General features: G+C 44.4%; 1 protein-coding gene across 1 annotated transcript in view; it reads left to right on the forward strand.

Annotated features, from left to right (window-relative positions):
• Positions 1 to 6,998: 6,998 nt before the first annotated feature.
• EVPL (envoplakin) overlaps positions 6,999 to 20,102 on the forward strand; it is a 53,509-nt gene continuing 40,405 nt past the window's right edge. Inside the window, exon 1 of the mRNA XM_056856891.1 lies at positions 6,999 to 7,182. Coding sequence (XP_056712869.1) covers positions 7,112 to 7,182 — 71 coding nt within the window. The 5' untranslated portion in view covers positions 6,999 to 7,111. The remainder of the gene's footprint in view (positions 7,183 to 20,102) is intronic.

Here is a 20,102-nt window from a genome sequence, read left to right on the forward strand (position 1 = left end):
ATTTTCTAATAAATCTTCCCTTTTCAAAAGTGCAATATATTCAGATATTTAAAGGACTGGAATGTTAGTTTTTAGACAATGGCCGTTTCCGCATTAAGTTTTTGCAGTGTCTAATGAAACGTTTTATTTTCTCATGTCCGCACCATTTTCCCTCCATTAGGTATTGGAAATGTTTTGCAATCATTTAATGTCGGTGTTATGAGCAAACACTTACAAAGTGATGTTTTCCTTTTCTCCATTTTAAAGACAACTTCCCCTGAGGTACAGACATGTTTGAGGTGTTATTCATTTCTACACCCCTCCGTTGTCCACACCCACTTTGTTGCCCATCCCCTCCTGCTCTTTAATTTTTTTAATGTATTGTGTTTTGACTAGCACAGGAATGCTGGAGCATTGGACTACCACCACCCCCACCTCCACCGATTCTTCTTTTTCTGTATGTGCATTTCATTGCTCATTCACTCATTTCATTTCTCTGAAATCAATAGGTCTACAATACAGAGTAAACACATTTAGGTGCCAAGCTTTATAACTAGAAGGGGAGAATGAGGCCCCCACCTCAAAAGAAGCACTTTCTTTTGAACATACCGATTGGCCCGTTTGAATTTTCCGAGCCAGGCAGCCAGCCCACATGCTCCAAGCCACAGGAGTATGATCTGCCTTTCTCAGTAGTCCCACATGGAGCTGCTTTGGAGCGCGCCCGTCCCAGAGAGCCTCACCAACCCCACGCCAGCCTCCAGCGGCATTTCAGTGCTTCTGGGACCCCTGCACCAGCTCTGCAGCGCCCACCAGGCATGAAGCCCGCAAACAGGGTTATGGATCAAGCACAGATGTTATCGACGCCCTGTCACTTCCCTTTCAGCTCTGAATCCTTAACTGAATTAAGGTCGGTGTCTACATAAGCTTCTTCCCAAAGTGATTGGGGGAGGGGGGAGTGCTGGCATTTCAGGTGTTACTTTAAATGTGAAAGACCACAACGGCCACGTGGGGAGGGTGGGCAGCAATGAGCTTTCCTGGGTCGCCATCATCAGGTGGAGCCAGTGTGGAGATAATCTGAGATAGGAGTAGTTCCAGACCAAGCCACCACTAATTCTGCATGTAAGAACATATTAACCAAACACAGATAGTAAAAGCATAGCTGCTTTTCCATGCCAACAGCTAGACGACATGTTAATACAGATTTTCTTTAATCTCTGAGGGCTCAAGAGCAAACAGGGAAAGACTTGTGGGTATAACTGTCGTCTTAAATCACATAATAATCTGGTTCGAAGGTGGCTGTTTGTCCAGTCTTGCACGATCCAGTTGTCTTCCAACAACTATGAAACCCTTCTAGTGCTCCACATATCACAAAAACATTTCTTGAGCCTTGCCTGAGGAAGATGTAAATGCGCAGTGAGTGACCAAAACCCTAGAATTCTTTGAAACGTCTGTTCACTCAAAATCTTTTGTACTTGCTTTCAGTGGGTGTCTCAGAGGTTTTGTGTGCGCCACCCAAGAGGCTGACTTATTTTAGTTCAAATCCTGCTAAACGAGTACAGACTGCAAGGGTTTCTGCCCAGTGTGCGTAGAAAGTTACTGACATTGCAGCTGAGCCAGTTCTGCTGGTTGCCCTAATACCATCTTTAGGTTACCCATCAAACATTTGGAGATAATCTCTAAGTGGCAGGTGCTTTCTGATTCCCAGAATGCACTGGGAGGAACGGAATGGGCGGGTCAGTTCAAAGTTGCTTGTGCGTGTTATTTATTCATTATATTAGCCACTAGGAGCAAAATGCTATTAGTGTGGTTGAATTTTGATCTGACCCAATATGGGACAGAATTCCAAAAGCGACCTATCCCATTTATTTCTCCATGGAATATTTAGTAATCTAATGCCTAGTTCCCACATACATGTTTTTCACTCCATGTATGCAACATCACTTGCATGTATGAAACTGCTAACAGAAACTGCTAACATACACAGCTTTCATATAATCCATTATTACCTCTCCCATTAGTTCACACATTCAGCTAGGAGGAGTCAAGTGCTTGAATAATCAAGTCATGAGATGTCAAGTAGTGTAACATGTATATAAATCAGACCAGAAATACCAGAAGAGAATGCTTCCTCATGCTTCTGGTGGCATGAACTAAACTGAGAGTGATAATTCAGAGTGTGAGTTGTGTTAGACTGCAGAAGACCAGCTTCAATGTCCAAATACATAATTGCCAGGGTACATGTTGTGTGTGTGTTGCCGTCAAGTCGCTTCCAACTCACGGCGACCCTATGAATGAAAGTCCTCCAAAATGTCCTATCTTTGACAGCCTTGCTCAGATCCTTCAAATTGAGAGCTGTGGCTTCCTTTATTGAGTCAGTCCATCTCTTGTTGGGTCTTCCTCTTTCCTGCTGCCCTCAACTTTTCCTAAAATGATTGTCTTTTCCAGTGACTCTTGTCGTCTCATGATGTGACCAAAATACGATAGCCTCAGTTTAGTCATTTTAGCTTCTAGGGTCAGTTCAGGTTTGATTTGATCTATAACCCACTGATTTGTTTTTTTGGCAGTCCACGGAATCCGTAACACTCTCCTCCAACACCACATTTCAAAGTGTACATGTTACAATCAACTTTAACCTCATCTCATCCTGTGCTTCAACTATTCTGGGTATTCTGGAAATTGGAATGATGATGATATAATCAGCCAGGGATATTTATTTAAATATTTATACCCCACTTATCTCTCCAATGGGAGCCTAAACTTGCATTGTTCTCCTTTTCTCCATTTTATACTCACAACAATGACCCTGTGAGGTAGGCTAGGCAGAGTGTGTGCGACTAGCTCCAGGTCACCCAGAAAGCTTCTGTGGCAGAGCAGGATTCAAACCGAGATCTGCAGATCCTAGCCTAACCGCTAAATCATGTTCGCTCTGGCAATGCTCTGTTCAGTGACCCAATACTTTGTTTCCGTGGCCAGCTCCAGTTGCTAAAGAGAAGAAAAAGGAGAGTGGCGTGATATTGTAGTCTCCCAGCTTTCAGCAAGTCATTATTTTGGAAAATCTAGCGGTCCCCAACATAGCAGCCATGGGTGCCGTGGTGCCAGCCGACACCTTTCTCAGTGGCCACCAAGCATTCTTAGAAAGTGGGATGGGGCAGGTGTGGCTTTTGCCCAGCAGGGCTTCTCATTGGCCACTAGAGGTCTGATTGGCTGTGCAGATTTTAAAAATTGTAGCTGTCACCACAGCGCAAAGATCTTCACTGTGTGACTGAAGTGTGTGTATGTAAGAAAATATTTTAAACAATGTGTAATTTTAAAAGGCACCCTGTTAAGCAGATAGGATTGCCAACCTCCGGGTATTTGCTGGAGATCTGCTATTACAACTGATCTCCAGTCGACAGAGATCAGTTCACCTGGAGAAAATGTCCGCTTTGGTAATTGGACTCTGTGGCATTGAAGTCCCTCCCCTCCCCAAACCCCGCCCTCCTCAGGCTCCACCCCAAAAACCTCCTGCCAGTGGTGAAGAGAGACCTGGCAACCCTAGCTGGCGTGGATGCCACCCATGATGGCATAAGTGCCCCTTATCCTGGGTTAAATGGGCACTTACGCTGCCGCGGGTCATACCACCTCCTAAGGAATTTGCCTCCCCCTTTTAGGATTGCAGCTTTAATATAAGAAAAGAGCAGACCAGCTTTAACTCCCTCTTTTTGGATTATTTCGAAATTCATGGAATTAGATATTAAACGGACACAGAAGGCATCAGAAATACTCATTTGCACCAAGGTGCTCAAATTTCCTTTCCCCAGCAACGAACAAAAGGGTTGTTGTTTTCAAAATGCCCATGAATCTTTTTAGTAATTGTCACCCAGATCAAAGCAGCGCTCTTGCCTCTTCAGCCTGTTCTCTCTGCATTCTTGGCCCAGAAAAGGACTCCTGTAACCGCACAAAGAAACTATTTGAACTCCACGTTCATTGTGCCCTTCAATGAAGCCACACCCTAATATTTCCCTGGCAAACGTCACTCCTTTCAACTCAGATGCTTGGCATGTTTTGAATTCAAGTTTCAGGTTAGTTGCATTTTTCCTGCACGCCCAGCACAGGGACTTTTGCCTGTCAGAGCCGAAAGGTGCTTGGCAAAACATTTGTGTTTAACAGTGTGCCAGCCTTGATCCAGCTAGTGGTAGGAAATGACCACTGAGATTTGATTTCATAGCCTTTTCGAGAGGAGCTTCAGATGCCACTTTACCTGTCAGTCTGTGCATTGTCTTCGGCCACCAATATTGGCTTTGCTGTGAATTGTATGCGAATTGGGAGAACAGCAAATACTGCAACTTCTCAACCCACACATTTACAATTAAGAAAACAGGTCCTAATGACCACTGCACTTATCTATAGGAAATGGCTGGAAAGGCAATCAGATATTGCCAGTCGTCTCTTGTCACCACATTGCAGATAGGCATGATTTAAATGTGATGCTGATGAGGAAACAGAGCTTCCCTATGTGACAATGGATGGGCTCAGCATCTTACTGGTATTTTGTTGTAATCTTTGCAAAGCATCTGTGGCCTTTTATGCAGGGATGTTTCTCTGCAGTCACCCCCACCGACTGCTTCGGGGCTTCTTTTTGATTATGCACGCCTTTTCCGTCCATCAGAGGTTGCCTCGCTCTCCCTGTGCATTTTGCCCGCATTTTCCAGATTCTGGCTAAAACAGCATCTGGAAAACACAGGCAAAATGCGCGGGGAGAGCGAGGCGACCTCTGACTGGCAATACCAATACTGGCAGAAAAGGCATGAATAATCAAAAGGAAGCCCTGAAGCACTTGGCAGGGGTGACCACAGGGAAACATCTCTGCATAAAAGGCTTGTGTGTGCTCAGTTTGCACATCAGAGATCCATAGCCCTTGTAGATATAGGCCATTAACGCATGGCTTAGTCCTATTTGTTTTGTCCCTGTTTGTTGATCCCACATTTGAAAAATTCAACGCATGGCAAGAAGCAGCACCGGTAGGCGCCACCATTGCTCTGCACTCCTCCAGCCTGCTGTTCCCCGGGGGGAGGCGAGGGGAAGCCGATGGTGGGTGGAGGTGCAAAAGAGGGAGGAGAGAGAGAGGCCACGTGGTCTGGGGGCAGAAAGCCGGCAGCAATGGGTGGAAGGAGCTTCCTTCACTTTGTCGTCCCCCAGGTGCAGGCGAGGGGGAGCCGGCGGTGGTTGGAGGCGGTGGTGACTGGTGGAAGGAGCCACTGTCACTCTGCCATCCCCCGGGTGGGGGTGAGGGGAAGCGGGTGGCAGGTGGAGGTGCAGGAGAAGGGAGAGAGAGAGAGGCCACAGGGTCCGGAGGGCGGAAAGGTGCCGCCGCTACTGCTAGGGCTTGGCAGTCTCCCACCGGGGAGTTGACCCAGGCACTAAAACACACCGGCAAACTCTGGCAACTGCCGCAAACCTTCCTTTTAAATCACAACAATGCAGGACTTGGAAAACCTGGGAAAGTTGCGAAAGGAGGTGGGTTGATCATGTGCACGAGAGACTAACGTGCGTGTTGACTTCAGAGATTCACAACATTAGCGGGAGAATCACCGAACAAAACGGCCATGCGTTTTCAACCATAGTCTCCAAGCAAGAGAAGATCATCTGCCTTTGCTACTCATCTAAATCAGGCCTATCTGCACAACAGATAACAGATTATTATTATTATTATAGTACATTTTTTAAACATAATGCTATTGCACACTTACAATATAAAGATAACTTTTATATGCACTGGGAAACCAAAAAATTCATGTGACTCGCTTTATTGCGATATTCACTTTGTTGTAGTGATCTGGAACCGAACCCACAACGTCTCCGAGGTATGCTTGCATACCCCACTGAAGTCCCTCCCTAAACCCCTGCCCTCCGTAGGCTCCACCCCCCCGAAATGTCCAGGAATTGCCCAACCCAGGGTTGGCAACCCTAGTTTCAACCCAGAATTTTATGTACCAATAAACGCGTTACGGCCTCCAACACTGCCACGCAGAACACAGGACCTTCTGTTTATAACAGATGTGCTCAGAGCAGGCCACAATTTGGTCCTCTGGATGAAACTAAGGGTGATAATGCATAACAGTAAATTAGGTGGTAATGTTTATTATTTTGCCAAAGGGGTGAACATAATGAAAACTGGTTTCCAACTACCAAACCAATGCGAGTAGAGGACATTTAACAGCATTAGGGTTGCCAGGTCCCTCTTCGCTACCAGTGGGAGGTTTTTGGGGTGGAGCCTGAGGAGGGTGGGGTTTGGAGAGGGGTGGGAATTCAATGCCATAAATTCAATTGCCAAAGCGGCCATTTCTCTCCAGGTGAACTGATCCCTATCGGCTGTAGATCAGTTGTAATAGCAGGAGATCTCCAGCTAGTCTCTGGAGGTTGGCAACCCTAAACAGCATTCAAATTTGAAGCAGGTCCTTAAGAAAAGTGTTTCCCATAATCAGTATGCTTAGAATCGCGCGCTGCTTAATATGTTTAATATTCTGCCCTTGTTTGTTGTTCACATTTCACAATCTCAGCTCAGCATACATAGGATTCTAGAATCTCCCATCTCGGTACCGGCCAAACTAATTTTAACTCAAAGAAAGGTAGTAATAATGTATGAAGTATGACCCCACCATGAACCTGCATTGAGCTTTTTTGGCATGATGGCTACTTGATCTGGGCCCTCGTGATGAGCAAGCTGCAGATCGTATATTACAGTATCCATGATTTCCTACCTGGGGATTAATCTCTGTGTAGAAAATGGTAAGACACGAAATGGTTGTCAGAAACCATGTCAATAAAGCTGGGTATGTCTCTGCTTGTACTGAAACATTCTTCCGAATACCAGGGTGGGGTCTCCCACTCACCCTCTAGGCCTTCTCATTCAATCATAAACTGGTTTTTCAAGTCATTATTTTTTAAAGACAAGTTTTCATCTCTGCTCTTGATCACCTGCAGCTTGGGGAGGAGCCGTCCGGATTCTGCTTTTAACAATCCGCAGACCTTCTCAGCCCTTCCTGTCACACTATCTCAACAGACGAGCAGGCAGAAGCAGCTATAATAAACCCACCCCTTTTGTGAAGAGCCCTTTGAACCGCCAGGAGAGGGGAGCTAAATTACTTCCAATATGTTCAAAGGGGTGGGCAAAGGCTCACCAAGCAAAAGCTCCCCGAACAAGTCTCCAAGCAAGCAAGCCAAGTAAGTTGTTAACTCTTTCAAGTCTGTCTTTAATGTCTGCAGAACTGGAGGAGTAGGGAAGGATCACTGTCCAGAGGTCATCTCTGAGTGGGAACTATAAACGCGAGAGTAGGATGCTGCCTACAGAAACGTCAAAAGAAATAATTGCCAAGTTCATGGGGCAACCTGTGCTAATTTATCTTCTGTGCGACAGTCCCCCCTTCTATTCAGCATGCAAAACCCCTCTGAATATCTGCCTGGCTGTTGAGTCTTTTTGGAAGTATGACCAAGATTGAGAGCATGCATGACTGCTAAAATCTTACCCTGGTTTTGTTCCTAGCACATGAAGTCCTGGGTGCTTTGGAAAAGTCTGTCTCAGTAACCTACATGATGTGTAGTACTGTGAGAACTGTGAACTGCTTATGTGCTTTAGTAATAAGGAACCCAAAATGGAAGGGGATCTTGAAAACAATGTGCTTCTGACTTCTTGGTAGCGGAAGAATATAGAGAGCAATTCAAGAATCTATTCGAGAATCCAACAAGTGCAGAACACCAGGAAACAGAACTTGCCTTTTAAAAACTCTCTAGTCCACTTTGTTGAGAGAGACGTTTGGAAAGGTAGAACAGCATCTGTTGACAGCTCAGGAATCAAAAGGAAAATGTATTCTTGGAGAGCAGGGATGTGGTACCAAAATACATGCTGTGTCTCCCCTCTCATTTTCCTGTTTCTACCAGAATACGTGCACTTCTTCATTAGAAAGGCATTAGGAGAAATATAGTCCATCAATACTGATAGCTTTCTTCAGTTCGCAAGTTAGAAGTTTTCTGGCTACTTTTTTAGTGCCGAGATCCAGATACACACAGCCCTTGACAGAAAATAGGAATTTGAGATCTAGGACACTGTCAATGCAGCACCATAAATGCCTACTCTAGCTGCCACATTTCACTTCTCCTTGCTGCTATTTCAATACTTCTCTGAGAAGGGTGTCATTATCCTGCATGGTATAATATGTGCAATGCAATGTGAAAGTTCATGAAAGAACTGGCCTAAGTGGGAGAGACGAGTAAATCAAGTTGGCAGACAGTAATTTAGTAATTATTTTGGATGAAGAAAAGTTTCTGGATTTGTGGTTCCTTCTGGCGAATATTTCATTGCTCTGTTGGGTAAAGGCGCAAAAGGGAGGTTTTCGATATGCCTACCCATCGGAGACTATTGTGGGGACATTGGGGACTTAAGAAGATGATAGTAGGCAACAACCAGTTGCCTTCCAGTTCAGTTGTTTCTGAGGGCCTAACTACATATTACATAGTCTGTTGGTCGTGTCCAGGTCCACCAGGAGGACTTTCGATCACATGTGTGCTTCACCTACTCACTGTACACAGAGGTCCTGATCCAAACTGGATCCCCACGTACTGGGGAATTGTCTGTCTTACTGCAGGGTGCAAGTCTTTTGGAAAATCCTCATGGTGAACCTCGGCACAACCCAAGGACTGTGTGATGTGTAGTTAGGCCCAAGTTGCATGGTGCAGTGTTTATGGATTCATCCCAGGTCTTATCAATCAGATGAACTTTGGGAGTTCTGTGTTGAAGCTTAGGGTTGGATCCAGAATAATGTTTCTGGAAGAGCATGGAACATCTTTTTGGCCCCCTCTCCTTCCCATGGCAGCCCAAAATGCCCCTCCTGTTCCTGTAGGTCCCCTCTCACCCAGCAACAAGAGTTCAGGGGGACATTTTGGGCCGCCATGGGACAGGTCAAAGGCAGGGAAATGGTGCTCTGTGGACAGAGGTCCTTGTCCCTGTGGAAACGTTAGTCTGGATCTAATAATTATTTCCCAGGTATGTGGGGATCTGATTTGGATTGGAACCATGCTATTTTCCTAACCTAAAATGGCCCTGGGGAAACATTATTTGCCTTACTGGGGAAACTCACATGTAGCCCATCAGTACACATTAGAAGAAGAAAAAAAGAAGAGCTGGTTTTTATATGCCGACTTTCTCTACCACTTAAGGGAGACTTAAACCGGCTTACAATCACCTTCCCCTCCCAACAGACACCCATATACAATGCAGCATTAGTACAACCAGACCCATATACAATGCAACATGGAGTGCAGCCCTGAAGAATCTTTCCAGTCATTTAGAACACCGAATTTTATCTCTAGTGGGCAGATACTCATGCCAGTGTAGAATAGTGGTTAAAGTGTCAGACTAAGATCTGGGAGTCCCAGGTTTGAATCCCTGTTCTGTCATAGAAACTTGCTGGGTGACTTCGGGTCAGTCACACAGCCTACCCTACTTCACAGGGTTGTTGTGAGGAAACAGATGTAAGCTGCTTTGGGTCCCCATTGGGGAGAATGGTGGGGTATAAATGAAGTAAATAAATAATGAAGAATTAATGCTACCCTGCCATCCTTAGAAGGGCATACCTCTGCTGAGGATGGCACAGTTTGTCACCTGTACATATCCTTTGCCTGTGGAATGGAGGAGGAAAGGATAACAGTTTTGTCATGCTGTTGGTTTTTATTTTAAAAAAATAAGGAAATATTTGTGAGACACTGTTGGATAGGCAAACACTTCTGCTTAGAATGAATGAAAGCATTTTAATAAGTTCATGAAATGGGGGGATGTTGGTGCTGCAAGGAAGGTAGCTGTTGTCAAAATGCCATATGAGTACACTGTGAGTGAGCAAACAGCACTCGGATGTAAAGCGATGTTCACAAAATGGAGTTGGATTGCGGGAGGTTTTGCTCATCACCAGGAAGCTGATAGGCACTATCTGTCCCATGCATTTATTTCCTTAATCCAAAACTAATTACAAGACAATATTTTCCAATGCCGGTGACATCAACACAATCATATTCCCCACTGTTTGCTAGCACAACTGACACACTATCAGCATGGAGTACAGAACTGCAGTTTTCCAGTGACAAAATGTTACAGTTGCAGTCTTGGGGAAATGAGAGAAGCCCCGCCACAAGAAATATTTAGATTCCCCACATCACAGATGTGAAAAAAGGGCAGTTACGTTCCACATGCCCCAGAGGAAGCATGCCAAAATTCAAGACAGCTGGAATATTTCACTTCCTACAATTAATTTCCAGCTTGGAATACTTACATGTTCCCTTTGTAAGATGACTTGAGTTCCTTGCCATGGACTTATTTACAGGGCATTCCTAAGACCATACATATATTCTAAGTACCACTTCATAAGAAAGACTAAGTGCCATTTGAAACATTTTACACCCTTCTGAGTCCACCAAAGTCCACTGGTTTAGAAGAATGTCACTCAGCTTAGGATGGCACAGTTGGCAAGTGCCACATTCCCAGCAAAGGTTCTACTTCTGCCTTCACGCGGTTACCTTTTGTTCTTGAGAGAAATGAAAAGTTAAGTGGGACTGGAGTCTAACCCGCCTTAGATCCTCTCCTAGAAGAGATCTTAACTCAAGAGCATATCTGGCCAAAAGCTGTTTACATTGCTTTTCCTCTATATGTAAAGCTGGAATAGCTGCTGCCTTTTTGTGCAAAAACTTGATACATATAATACATTCGCTTTAGGATTGCCAACTCCAGTTTGGGAAATTCCTGGAGATTTGGGGACAGAGCCTGAGGATGGTGGAGTTTAGGAGGGTATGGAACTCAGCAGGGATGTAATTAGGGTTGCCAGGTCCCTCTTCACCACTGGTGGGAGGTTTTGGGGGCGGAGCCTGAGGAGGGCGTGGTTGGGGAGGGACTTCAATGCCATAAAGTCCAATTGCCAAAGTGGCCATTTTCTCCAGGGGAACTGATCTCTATCGACTGGAAATCAGTTGTAATAGCAGGAGAACTCCAGCTACTACCTGGAGGCTGAAGAAAATAAACAGCACCACAGCTCATTCAATTAATGAAGTTAAATTTTACCATTCTCAAGAAATTCACCACAACTTAGAATAAATATGCATGTGTGCAGAACGACATAATTCCATATGAAGTATAACAGAAATAAGGCTTAATATCACATAACAGCAGCCTAATATTTAAAGGAAGAGTCCAACAAAAACAGGTTAGAGTTCACCATAGGTTTTCCTGGTTGTTCTGGCAACAGCGGTTGCCTATTAGTCCTTCCAAAAACGTAAAGGTAAGTTCCAGGACTCCTGTTTCAGTTGTAAAAAGTCCAAACGAAAAAATATATAAAGAACAACAAAACGCCACTTCCGGAGTCTGTGCACGTTTCGCAAACTTGCTTCATCAGTTGTACATTTGTTTTAAGGCAATATTTCCACGGGTACAAAGACCTCTGAAAGAAAAACTGTTGCATAAAGAACCCAATAATTGCAAAAGGAGCCCAATACTTACAATCTGAATACGGAAGAAAAACAAAGGTTTCAGCTTACCAATAACACGACCAGCAACCCACACGGGTATCAATCTATCTCTGTAGGCTGGTGCATTTAATCACTCTACTCCTTCATTTTAACAAGTATTCTGACTCAGTCAGCTACAAGGAATCAGGTCCTTACAGGAAGCTAGACAAATCGAACTCATTGTTTAATCCTGAGGGGGACAATGTTTTAAAGCGATAGATATACCGTAATTCTTGTTGATGTAATATTTTCATAACATCCTCCTGGTGGTATCGTTTCGGTCGGTATTGCCATAAGGCAAAAAAACGAATGTCGTTCTCAGAATGACCAAATTTTAAACAATGCTCCGTGAGCGGCGCCTCCATTATTTTTGAGCGGATTCTCGTTCGATGCTCACTAATACGTATTTTTAATTGGCGTGATGTCGAACCAACGTACATTTTTGAACATGGGCAGAGGACAGCATAAACAACATTTTTGGACAAACAATTTGTGAAACTCTGAAGAGCTGCCATTTCCTCCAGGGGCACTGATCTCGGTAATTACAGGAGATATCCAGGCCCCACCTGGAGGCTGGTAACCCTAATCAGCATGAAGAAAGGGATTCTTTTTTCCAGAGAGATCTCAGGTGGTAAAATTAACTTTTGACCCATTTATATAATCATTCTGCATGTTATCTCCTTTTTTAGTTTGTATTTTTGCATCACACAACGTATCACACAGCGTTGTTGTGAGCATAATACTGAGGAGAGGAGAATCATGTACACCAGACTGAATTCTGTAGAGAAATGGTGAAATAAAACCAGTGATAGAGGCTAAAAGCACAGTTAGAGTGAACAAGAAATTCTTCCTTCATCCGTCGGGTTGCCCGGTGGTGGCGGGCAAACCCCCGGCAATTCACCCCTCTGCCTGCCGACCAACAGAGGGTCGGCAGGTAAACGTGCATGGCGGTGCACACTGCGACACATCATTTCCGGTTTACAACCAGAAGTGCCGCCTCGCGAGGGGCCTTATACCACTCAAACTCAAGTGGTAAAAGGCCCCTTGCAATGTGTTTACACCCGGAAGTGCCGCATCGCAAGTGGCCCTTTACCACTCAGAGAGTTTACAACCGGCGATCACCCAAGCTCTGTCCCAAAAGCCTCCCGCCAGAGGAGAGGGGGGACCTGGCATCCGACATCACGGTTTGCACTAGGGCTGGCAGATCAACCTTTTAGACACAAGGGAACAGTCTGGATTTTGGAAGGAGAAAGATCCATTATGCCCTATGGAGTTGCAATGTTCTAGAATAAAAAGCAATAAAATAAAGAATGTCTGTTGAAATAGGAAGCATCTACTACATAGGCTTGAGGTAATTTGAACCAAAACTCCAGTATATATTGCTGACATCTGTGTGTGTGTGTGTGTGTGTGTGTGTGTTTTGGTTGTGATCCAGTTTACATGTTTTGGACATTTTTGTTATTTTAGTTGTGAGGTTTTAAATTGTCACTGGTTTCTTAAAACTTTTCAGTGCTATGTTTTTGAAAAATAAATTGCCATTATTTCAAAGCAAGAAAGCCTGGTGGCTTAGAGTTTGGAGGTAAGCAAGATTCTTAAAACCATGTGATTCTTCAGGCTCAAAAAGTCAAACCTGTGTTCTTAGACTCTGTAGCAGAAATAACACTTCGTATCTGCCAAACACTCATAAACATTAACTAAAATGAGCCTGTCCATTTTAGTTACGCATGCATTATCACTGGGATGCAGTCAACAAAACACAGACTGAATAACAGGTCACGGTAGAGTTCGGATCTCTCGATCTTTATGCCTCCCTCACTTCCCTTTTAAGCTCCAAGGAATGGAGTGAGGAGACTAATATTGCCTATGTTGTTAGGAGTAGCTTCAGATATTACAAACATCTGCCAGCCCCCAAGCAATCACTTCCACATTCAAGTATACCGCTTCCTTGTAATGTTCAGAGAGGAAGTTGTGTAGGAATGTAGTTACAGAGGCTGACCTCACATCTCTCGCCTGTACAACTTTCCTGTATCCCTTTCGGACGGTACAAACAGGCACTACAAGGCAAATACAGAACTAATTGCAGAGGTAGCGCTTTTTTGTAAGAACTGGATTTTTTTTGTAAAAGGGAAGATAAGAAAAATATACATTTGCACTTAGGAACAAAGATTGTTGTTATATCAGAAGCAGCTGAGTACAATTTTATTTCCTAACTAAGTTTATTGTAAGTATATCTTAAACAGATCCAACTTCACTCCATTCCTTCACGTTTCCGCACAAATAACTTACAACAGTTTATCCTCATGGGCATGCCACCTCTTTTGCCGCTGTATTCCTTTCCCCTGAGAACGTTTCACCCTGTCTGCACTTTTTAAAAAACAATATGTTCCCCTGGGGAGCATTGCGTCATTCGGGATGTTGCTGATGCACAGGACGCTTCCCCCTCATCAGCTGGCCAGCAGGGGGACTAATCGGCAGTGGAGGAGGCCTTACACCAGCATCTCAGCATTGGCACTGGCAAGAGGGCAACGTTGCTTCTGGCATGTGCTGGAAGTAATGTCATTTGGTCACCTACAATGTGGGAACACTCTGGTATTTGGGCAAATCCTGTATGGTACAAATGGCAACTACCATAGAGTTTTTGCCCAAATACCAGAGAGTTCCTGGGTAGCTGGTGACATGAGGACATCACTTCCAGCACCAACATGTTAGTTTCCCCACCAGCCCCAGAAGTAGGGTTGCCAACTGCCAGATACTAGCTGGAGATCTCCTGCTATTACAACTGATCTCCAGCTGATAGAGATCAGTTCACCTGGAGAAAATGGTCACGTTGGCAATTGGACTCAATGGCATTGAAGTCCCACCCCTCCCCAAACCCCGCCCTCCTCAGGCTCCGCCCCACAAACCTACCGCCGGTGGCAAAGAGGGACCTGGCAACCCTACCCAGAAGTACCAGTGGGATAGGGTTCCCAGGTGCCCGGTAAAGGAAGGCAATCTCCTGGGGATTCCAGCTGCTGCCTGCTGACACTCAGATGTTCGATGGGCAGAAGCAGGCTGGCAGAAAGGGGTGGAGTGATCTCTGTCGGGCTGAAAGGGGGAGCAGAGAACTGTGCCCTCTGCACGATGACATCACTTCCGGTACGATGCTCTATCATTCTTCCCAAAACTCTGGAAACCAAAGAGTTTTGGGGCAAGTGTTAGATCATCCCCCGGTGCAATGCCAGCACTTCCACATTGTGCCAGAAGTGACATCATCGCACAGGGGTCAGATTTCTGCCCCCTGTACCCACCTCCCAACAGCTCCTGCCAGTTGCCAGGAAGGACCTGGCAACCCTACAGTGGGAGGAAATTTGGGGTTGGGATGTGAACTGCCATAATGTCAACATGGTGCCATCATACCATAGAGTTTTTGTGAATCCTAGAGCATCCCATGATGTCACTTTGTGGGATGTGTAAGATTTTAATTAATTTAATTCTAGCATATTAGAAAAATGTCTCATCTCTTTATTTTTGCTGCAAAAATAATTAAAAATCTCTTGCTTTCAATTGTGAAGTTGGGTTTCTTTTTATTCAAAACTTAAATCTGTTTAAAGAAATAAATCTTTTTATTTCCAACGACTTCTGGTTTTTACCAATAATGACAACAGTGCACTGGGATGACGCAGATTAGGGTTCCCATTGGTCCGCTTAAGGTGGGAGTTCTTCTGCCCATTATAGCCCTTGTCTGCTAATGTTCAACTGATCAGTGGGTGGAAACTGGGGCCAAAGGGGGGGCACGATCGTTCTAAAAATAAAAATAAGGCCTCAGATACTTACCAGAAGTTCTGACCGTAGAGTTCCTGGCTATTCCTAGATATACTCAGAAGTGATAAGGGTTGCTTTAGCAATTGCCAGAAACTCTACCGTCAGAGCTTCCAGTAAGTAGGTGAGGCTTTATTTTTCCTTTAATTTTTTCTTCTGACTCTTTGCCCTCGCACACAACCCCATGCACTGCCTGGCAACCCTATACCCCAACAGCACCACGGGGCCAGCCTGGAAACCCTACATACTTCGTGTTCCCTGTCCCACTATTCTACAGTTCCCAGCAGGCAGCGCTTCCAATTATGTTTATAGCCCCTACTATATTTAAGAACTTTTCTGGAAAATGCGGGGAGACAGCAAAGTGACTTCTAAGGGAAAAGACGTGCATAATGAAAACAAAGCCCCGAAGTAGTCGCGCGGGGGGGCGGGCGTGATCACCCTGCATAAAGGCCTCTGTTTCCCTATTTCTGTTAGCTACCTTGAGTTTTTCTGTTGAAAATAAAAGGTAGAAGATAATCAATAATAAACTAGGGCTGTTAAAGACAAATCGCTCAGGATTAGGCACAGAAAACATGTGACGCCAATGCACACTAGCTAGGACTTAAAATTTTGCCTTATCCAAACCAGAAGGCTTTAGCCAAGGAGCAAAACTTCATTTCCAGTGTAGAAGAGTATTTGATTTTTATTTTGTAAAATAAAATAGGTTCTTTTTTGATCAGGACTTTTCTTAAGGGGACAACATGGAGTATGTGTTTGTGGGATTTGCCTTTGAGTATTTTTTGATAAGTAGAGTCTATTGCTGGAGAGTTATTTGTATGTGATTTGTGTGTGTGTGAGAACTTTTTTGTACTGAAGTATTTTTTTCCTTTTAAAACTGGATTTTATGATGTTGTTTTATTAGACTCATAGAATCATAGAGTTGGAAGGGACCACCAGGGTCATCAAGTCCATCCTCCTGCACAATGCAGGAAATTCACAACTACCTCCCCACACATCTAGTGACCAGAAGATGGCCAAGATGCCCTCCCTCTCAGGTCACAGAAGGTCACAGAATCAGCATTGCTGACAGATGGCCATCTAACCTCTGCTCAAAAACCTCCAGGGAAGGAGAGCTTACCACCTCCCGAGGAAGCCTGTTCCACTGAGGAACCGCTCTAACTGTTAGGAAATTCTTCCTAATGTCTAGACGGAAACTCTTTGATTTAATTTCAACCCGTTGGTTCTGGTCCGACCTTCTTGGGCAACAGAAAACAACTCGGCACCATCCTCAATATGACAGCCCTTCGAGTACTTGAGCATGGTTATCATACCCCCTCTCAGTCTTCTCCTCTTCAGGCTAAACATACCCAGCTCCTTCAACCTTTCCTCATAGGCTTGGTCTCCAGACCCCTCACCATCTTTGTTGCCCTCCTCTGGACACGTTCCAGCTTGTCTACATCTTTTTTAAATTGTGGTGATAAAAATCACCTTGGCTTTTAAGCAAAATCAGTATTTAATGCAAAAAAATGTTTTTGTCAGAAGCAAACTTGGCTTCCCTCTCATCAGAGATGGCATTTGAGCAGCTGACGAGCAGACAAATCACTTTCTGAATTAGTACTTTAAAGGAACTAAACAAAAAGAGCTGAGGGATCATGGCTTTACGATCCTGGATAACTTCTGACCAGCCTTGGATGGTCTCCAAACATGCTTGTTAAAGTCAGATAAGAACACCAATTAATTACAGGAAGACAGTTACACAGAGGGTAGCACAAAACATACTTTCAGGATAAAGTTCTCCATCAAAATGAGGATTTTAAAACAAGTGTAGTTGATTTATTTACTTAATTTATACTTACCTTTCACCCAGGGTGGACCCAAAGTGGATTAGATCCTTCTCCTCTCCTCCATCCTATCCTCGCAACAATCCTAGTCCGTAGGTTAGGCTGAGAGTGTGTAACTGGCCCAAGTAGGGTTGCCAACCTCCAGGTACTAGCTGGAGCTCTCCCACTTTTACAACTGATCTCCAGCCGATAGAGATCAGTTCACTGGGAGAAAATGGCTGCTTTGGCCAATAGACTCTATGGCATTGACGTCCCTCCCCTCCCCAAACCCTACCCTCCTCAGGCTCTGCCCCCAAAACCTCCTATGAGTGGCGAAGAGGTACCTGGCAACCCTAGACCCAAGGTCACCCAGTGATCTTCTATGGCAGAGTGGGGATTAGAATCTGGGTCTCCTATAGCCTAATCTAACTACTGCATCACCTTGACTCTTAAGTGGTAAGCCTTGGCAGGAAACCTTTCGATGGAGGTATGATCAAAGAAAAGATCCACTACGTAGAGCCTTGAGCCTAGGGAAGGAGATGGATTGATTCTGGCGAGAATCCCAGAACGTGTGGGAACATTTCTCCTTATCTCACATGCATGAGGCAGCATCGCCAACCAAACACAGAACACTCTGTAATTATGTGAATTTAGAAAGGAACACTTACTGAATGACATGGAGACTGACAGATAACAAGGAAGGGCTTCATGAGCTGGTAGCTGTTCATTTCAGATGGAATTCAGTTCTTGGGTTGGTCTGACTAACAGTAAAGGTGGGTCAGCCTAATATTTACAAATACCTTGTGGTTTCCTACTGTAACTGATCATAGCATGCATTGTAAAGCATGAATAATTTTGCATTTGCTGTGACTTTCTTTCGATTAGGTCAGATGGCTAAAATGCAGAAAGCCAAATAGCTCCATGGGGCTGCCTCAGCACGCCCAGGAGGCCGTGTGGTAATGACTAATGTTCCTGCTCTCTAAAAAGAAAGAAACAGTTGGGCGGTGCTGGGTTTTTGCTATCGCTGCTGCTCCTCATTCCAGGGAGGGGGGGTGCCTTGGAGTGTCAGCAAGAAACAAGCCGCTTGTGCAACGGGCTGATAAATCAGAAACTAGTTTCTGTTATCCTCACTGTTATGGTCAATAGCCTCTTGAGAAGCGAACACGGGCCTGCCTGCGTACCATTTTCTGGATTTTCCCAGAAGTGGACATCACTCCATTTACAAGTGCCATTTTTATTTGTTTCCCCTTTCTCCTTCCATCTGCTGGGGTGCTGGCAGGCAAGGCCTACTGGGGGCAGATCTCCTGCCTCCAGCAGGCACATTGGTTGTAAATCAAATACAGTGTATTAATAACAAGATTACAAGAATGCAAAGAATACCTCACTACCTAGAGCATGCAAACATACAAATACAAAATGCAAAATGCAACAGATACTGAACAACACAATCACTAGAAATATATACACTATATACAATGAGTATGCTAACATGGTCCCACAGTTCACTTGTGCAAAATCAGTAGAGAAAAAGTCTTTTCGAAGTGGAGTGGAACAATGATTTAATCGGGAGCCAAGGAGCCCTCTCTTGGTTTAACTCACAGTCTTGAAGTCGAACTAAGTCCCTTAAAAAGGAAATGTAAACCGTGCGGTAGGGACCACAATCCAAATATGGTTCAAATTCACAAGAAGTAGTTCAGAATCTCAGGACAGAACACAGATCCCAGATAATCTTTGTGTTTCACCAAAAAGGCTTCATCAGCTTTGCATCTCTCTAGAAGGATTTCAAATCACCTTGATAAAGGTTTGAAAAATGTCGCCGCGTATAGTCAACTGTCTCTCTGAGAGCAACTATCTATTTGTGAGCACAGAAGCTGGCAAATGTGTAGAAGTCCTTAATGTATGCATATTATTAGTAACTACCATCTGGAAATATTTCTGATATACTACAAGGAACACTTCTCAGATGGGATGAATTTTGTTTGCTATGAGAATTTACTCCCGCAATATCATGTTTTGTCAGAACCCTTTACTAAAGGTGATGGGTATTTTTCTCGCTTTCCAGAATGGGATAGAAAAACAGACATTGTTAGGATCACCAACTCTGGAATCCAAAATTCCTGGAGATTTGTGGGTGGAGCCTGGGGAAGGTGGGGTTAGGAGCAACCTCAGCAGGGTATCATGCCATAGAGCCCAACGTCCAAAGTTGCCGTGTGCTCCAGGGGAACTGATCTCTGTAGTCTGAAGGTCAGTTTTAATTCTGGGAGATCTCCAGGTCCCACCTGGAGGTTGGCAACCCTTGCTATTGTTCATTTCAACACAGAGTGGTATACACATTCAAGTATTGATATGGGAAGTCAGCAGTAGGTCAGTGGAATACTACAGCTCTATTATCAGGCTGCTAGCAGTACAATTTTATTAGAGGAGTGTATGAAAAGGGTAGTTTCCTGATTAGGGATTGAACTATCAGGTTGTACGTGGATCTGCAGTTCAGTTCTAAATAGAGTTACACCTTTCCAAGTGGGTTTAGAAGGGCGTAACTCTGTTTAGGATTGTGCCATCGCTTGACTTGTTCACCCTCATCTAGTTTATTATGGCCCTTGAATTTAAAAATCTGTCTTCAACAAAGACACAATGCTGCTTGTGACGCTAAACAGTAAACTATTTGAGATCTACTAATTTGGGAATCAGGAGCCATGGAGCTTTCCTGAGAGACATCTCTGTCAGGATAGGATAATTAAGCTATAAGTCTGGAAAGAAACTAGCCCAGAGTTTTCCTTGGCCAGAGATGTAAATTCCTGACCAAGGGAGAACGGTTGTAATCCCTTCCCTGTTTGCTTGCACAATCTTGCCTTTACAAAGCATCCTCTGCAATTTGACTTGCACTTTGCAGATACTTGCTGTTCTGGCTTCACCGCTCTTGCTGTGTGAAAGGCCCAAACTGCCTATTATATGACATGTGTGGGCATTGCTGATGTGTGTCTGCCTAGCAGTGTTTAGCTGAAA

The sequence above is a fragment of the Euleptes europaea genome, chromosome 1 (assembly GCF_029931775.1).
Source record: "Euleptes europaea isolate rEulEur1 chromosome 1, rEulEur1.hap1, whole genome shotgun sequence".
NCBI lineage: Eukaryota > Metazoa > Chordata > Lepidosauria > Squamata > Sphaerodactylidae > Euleptes > Euleptes europaea.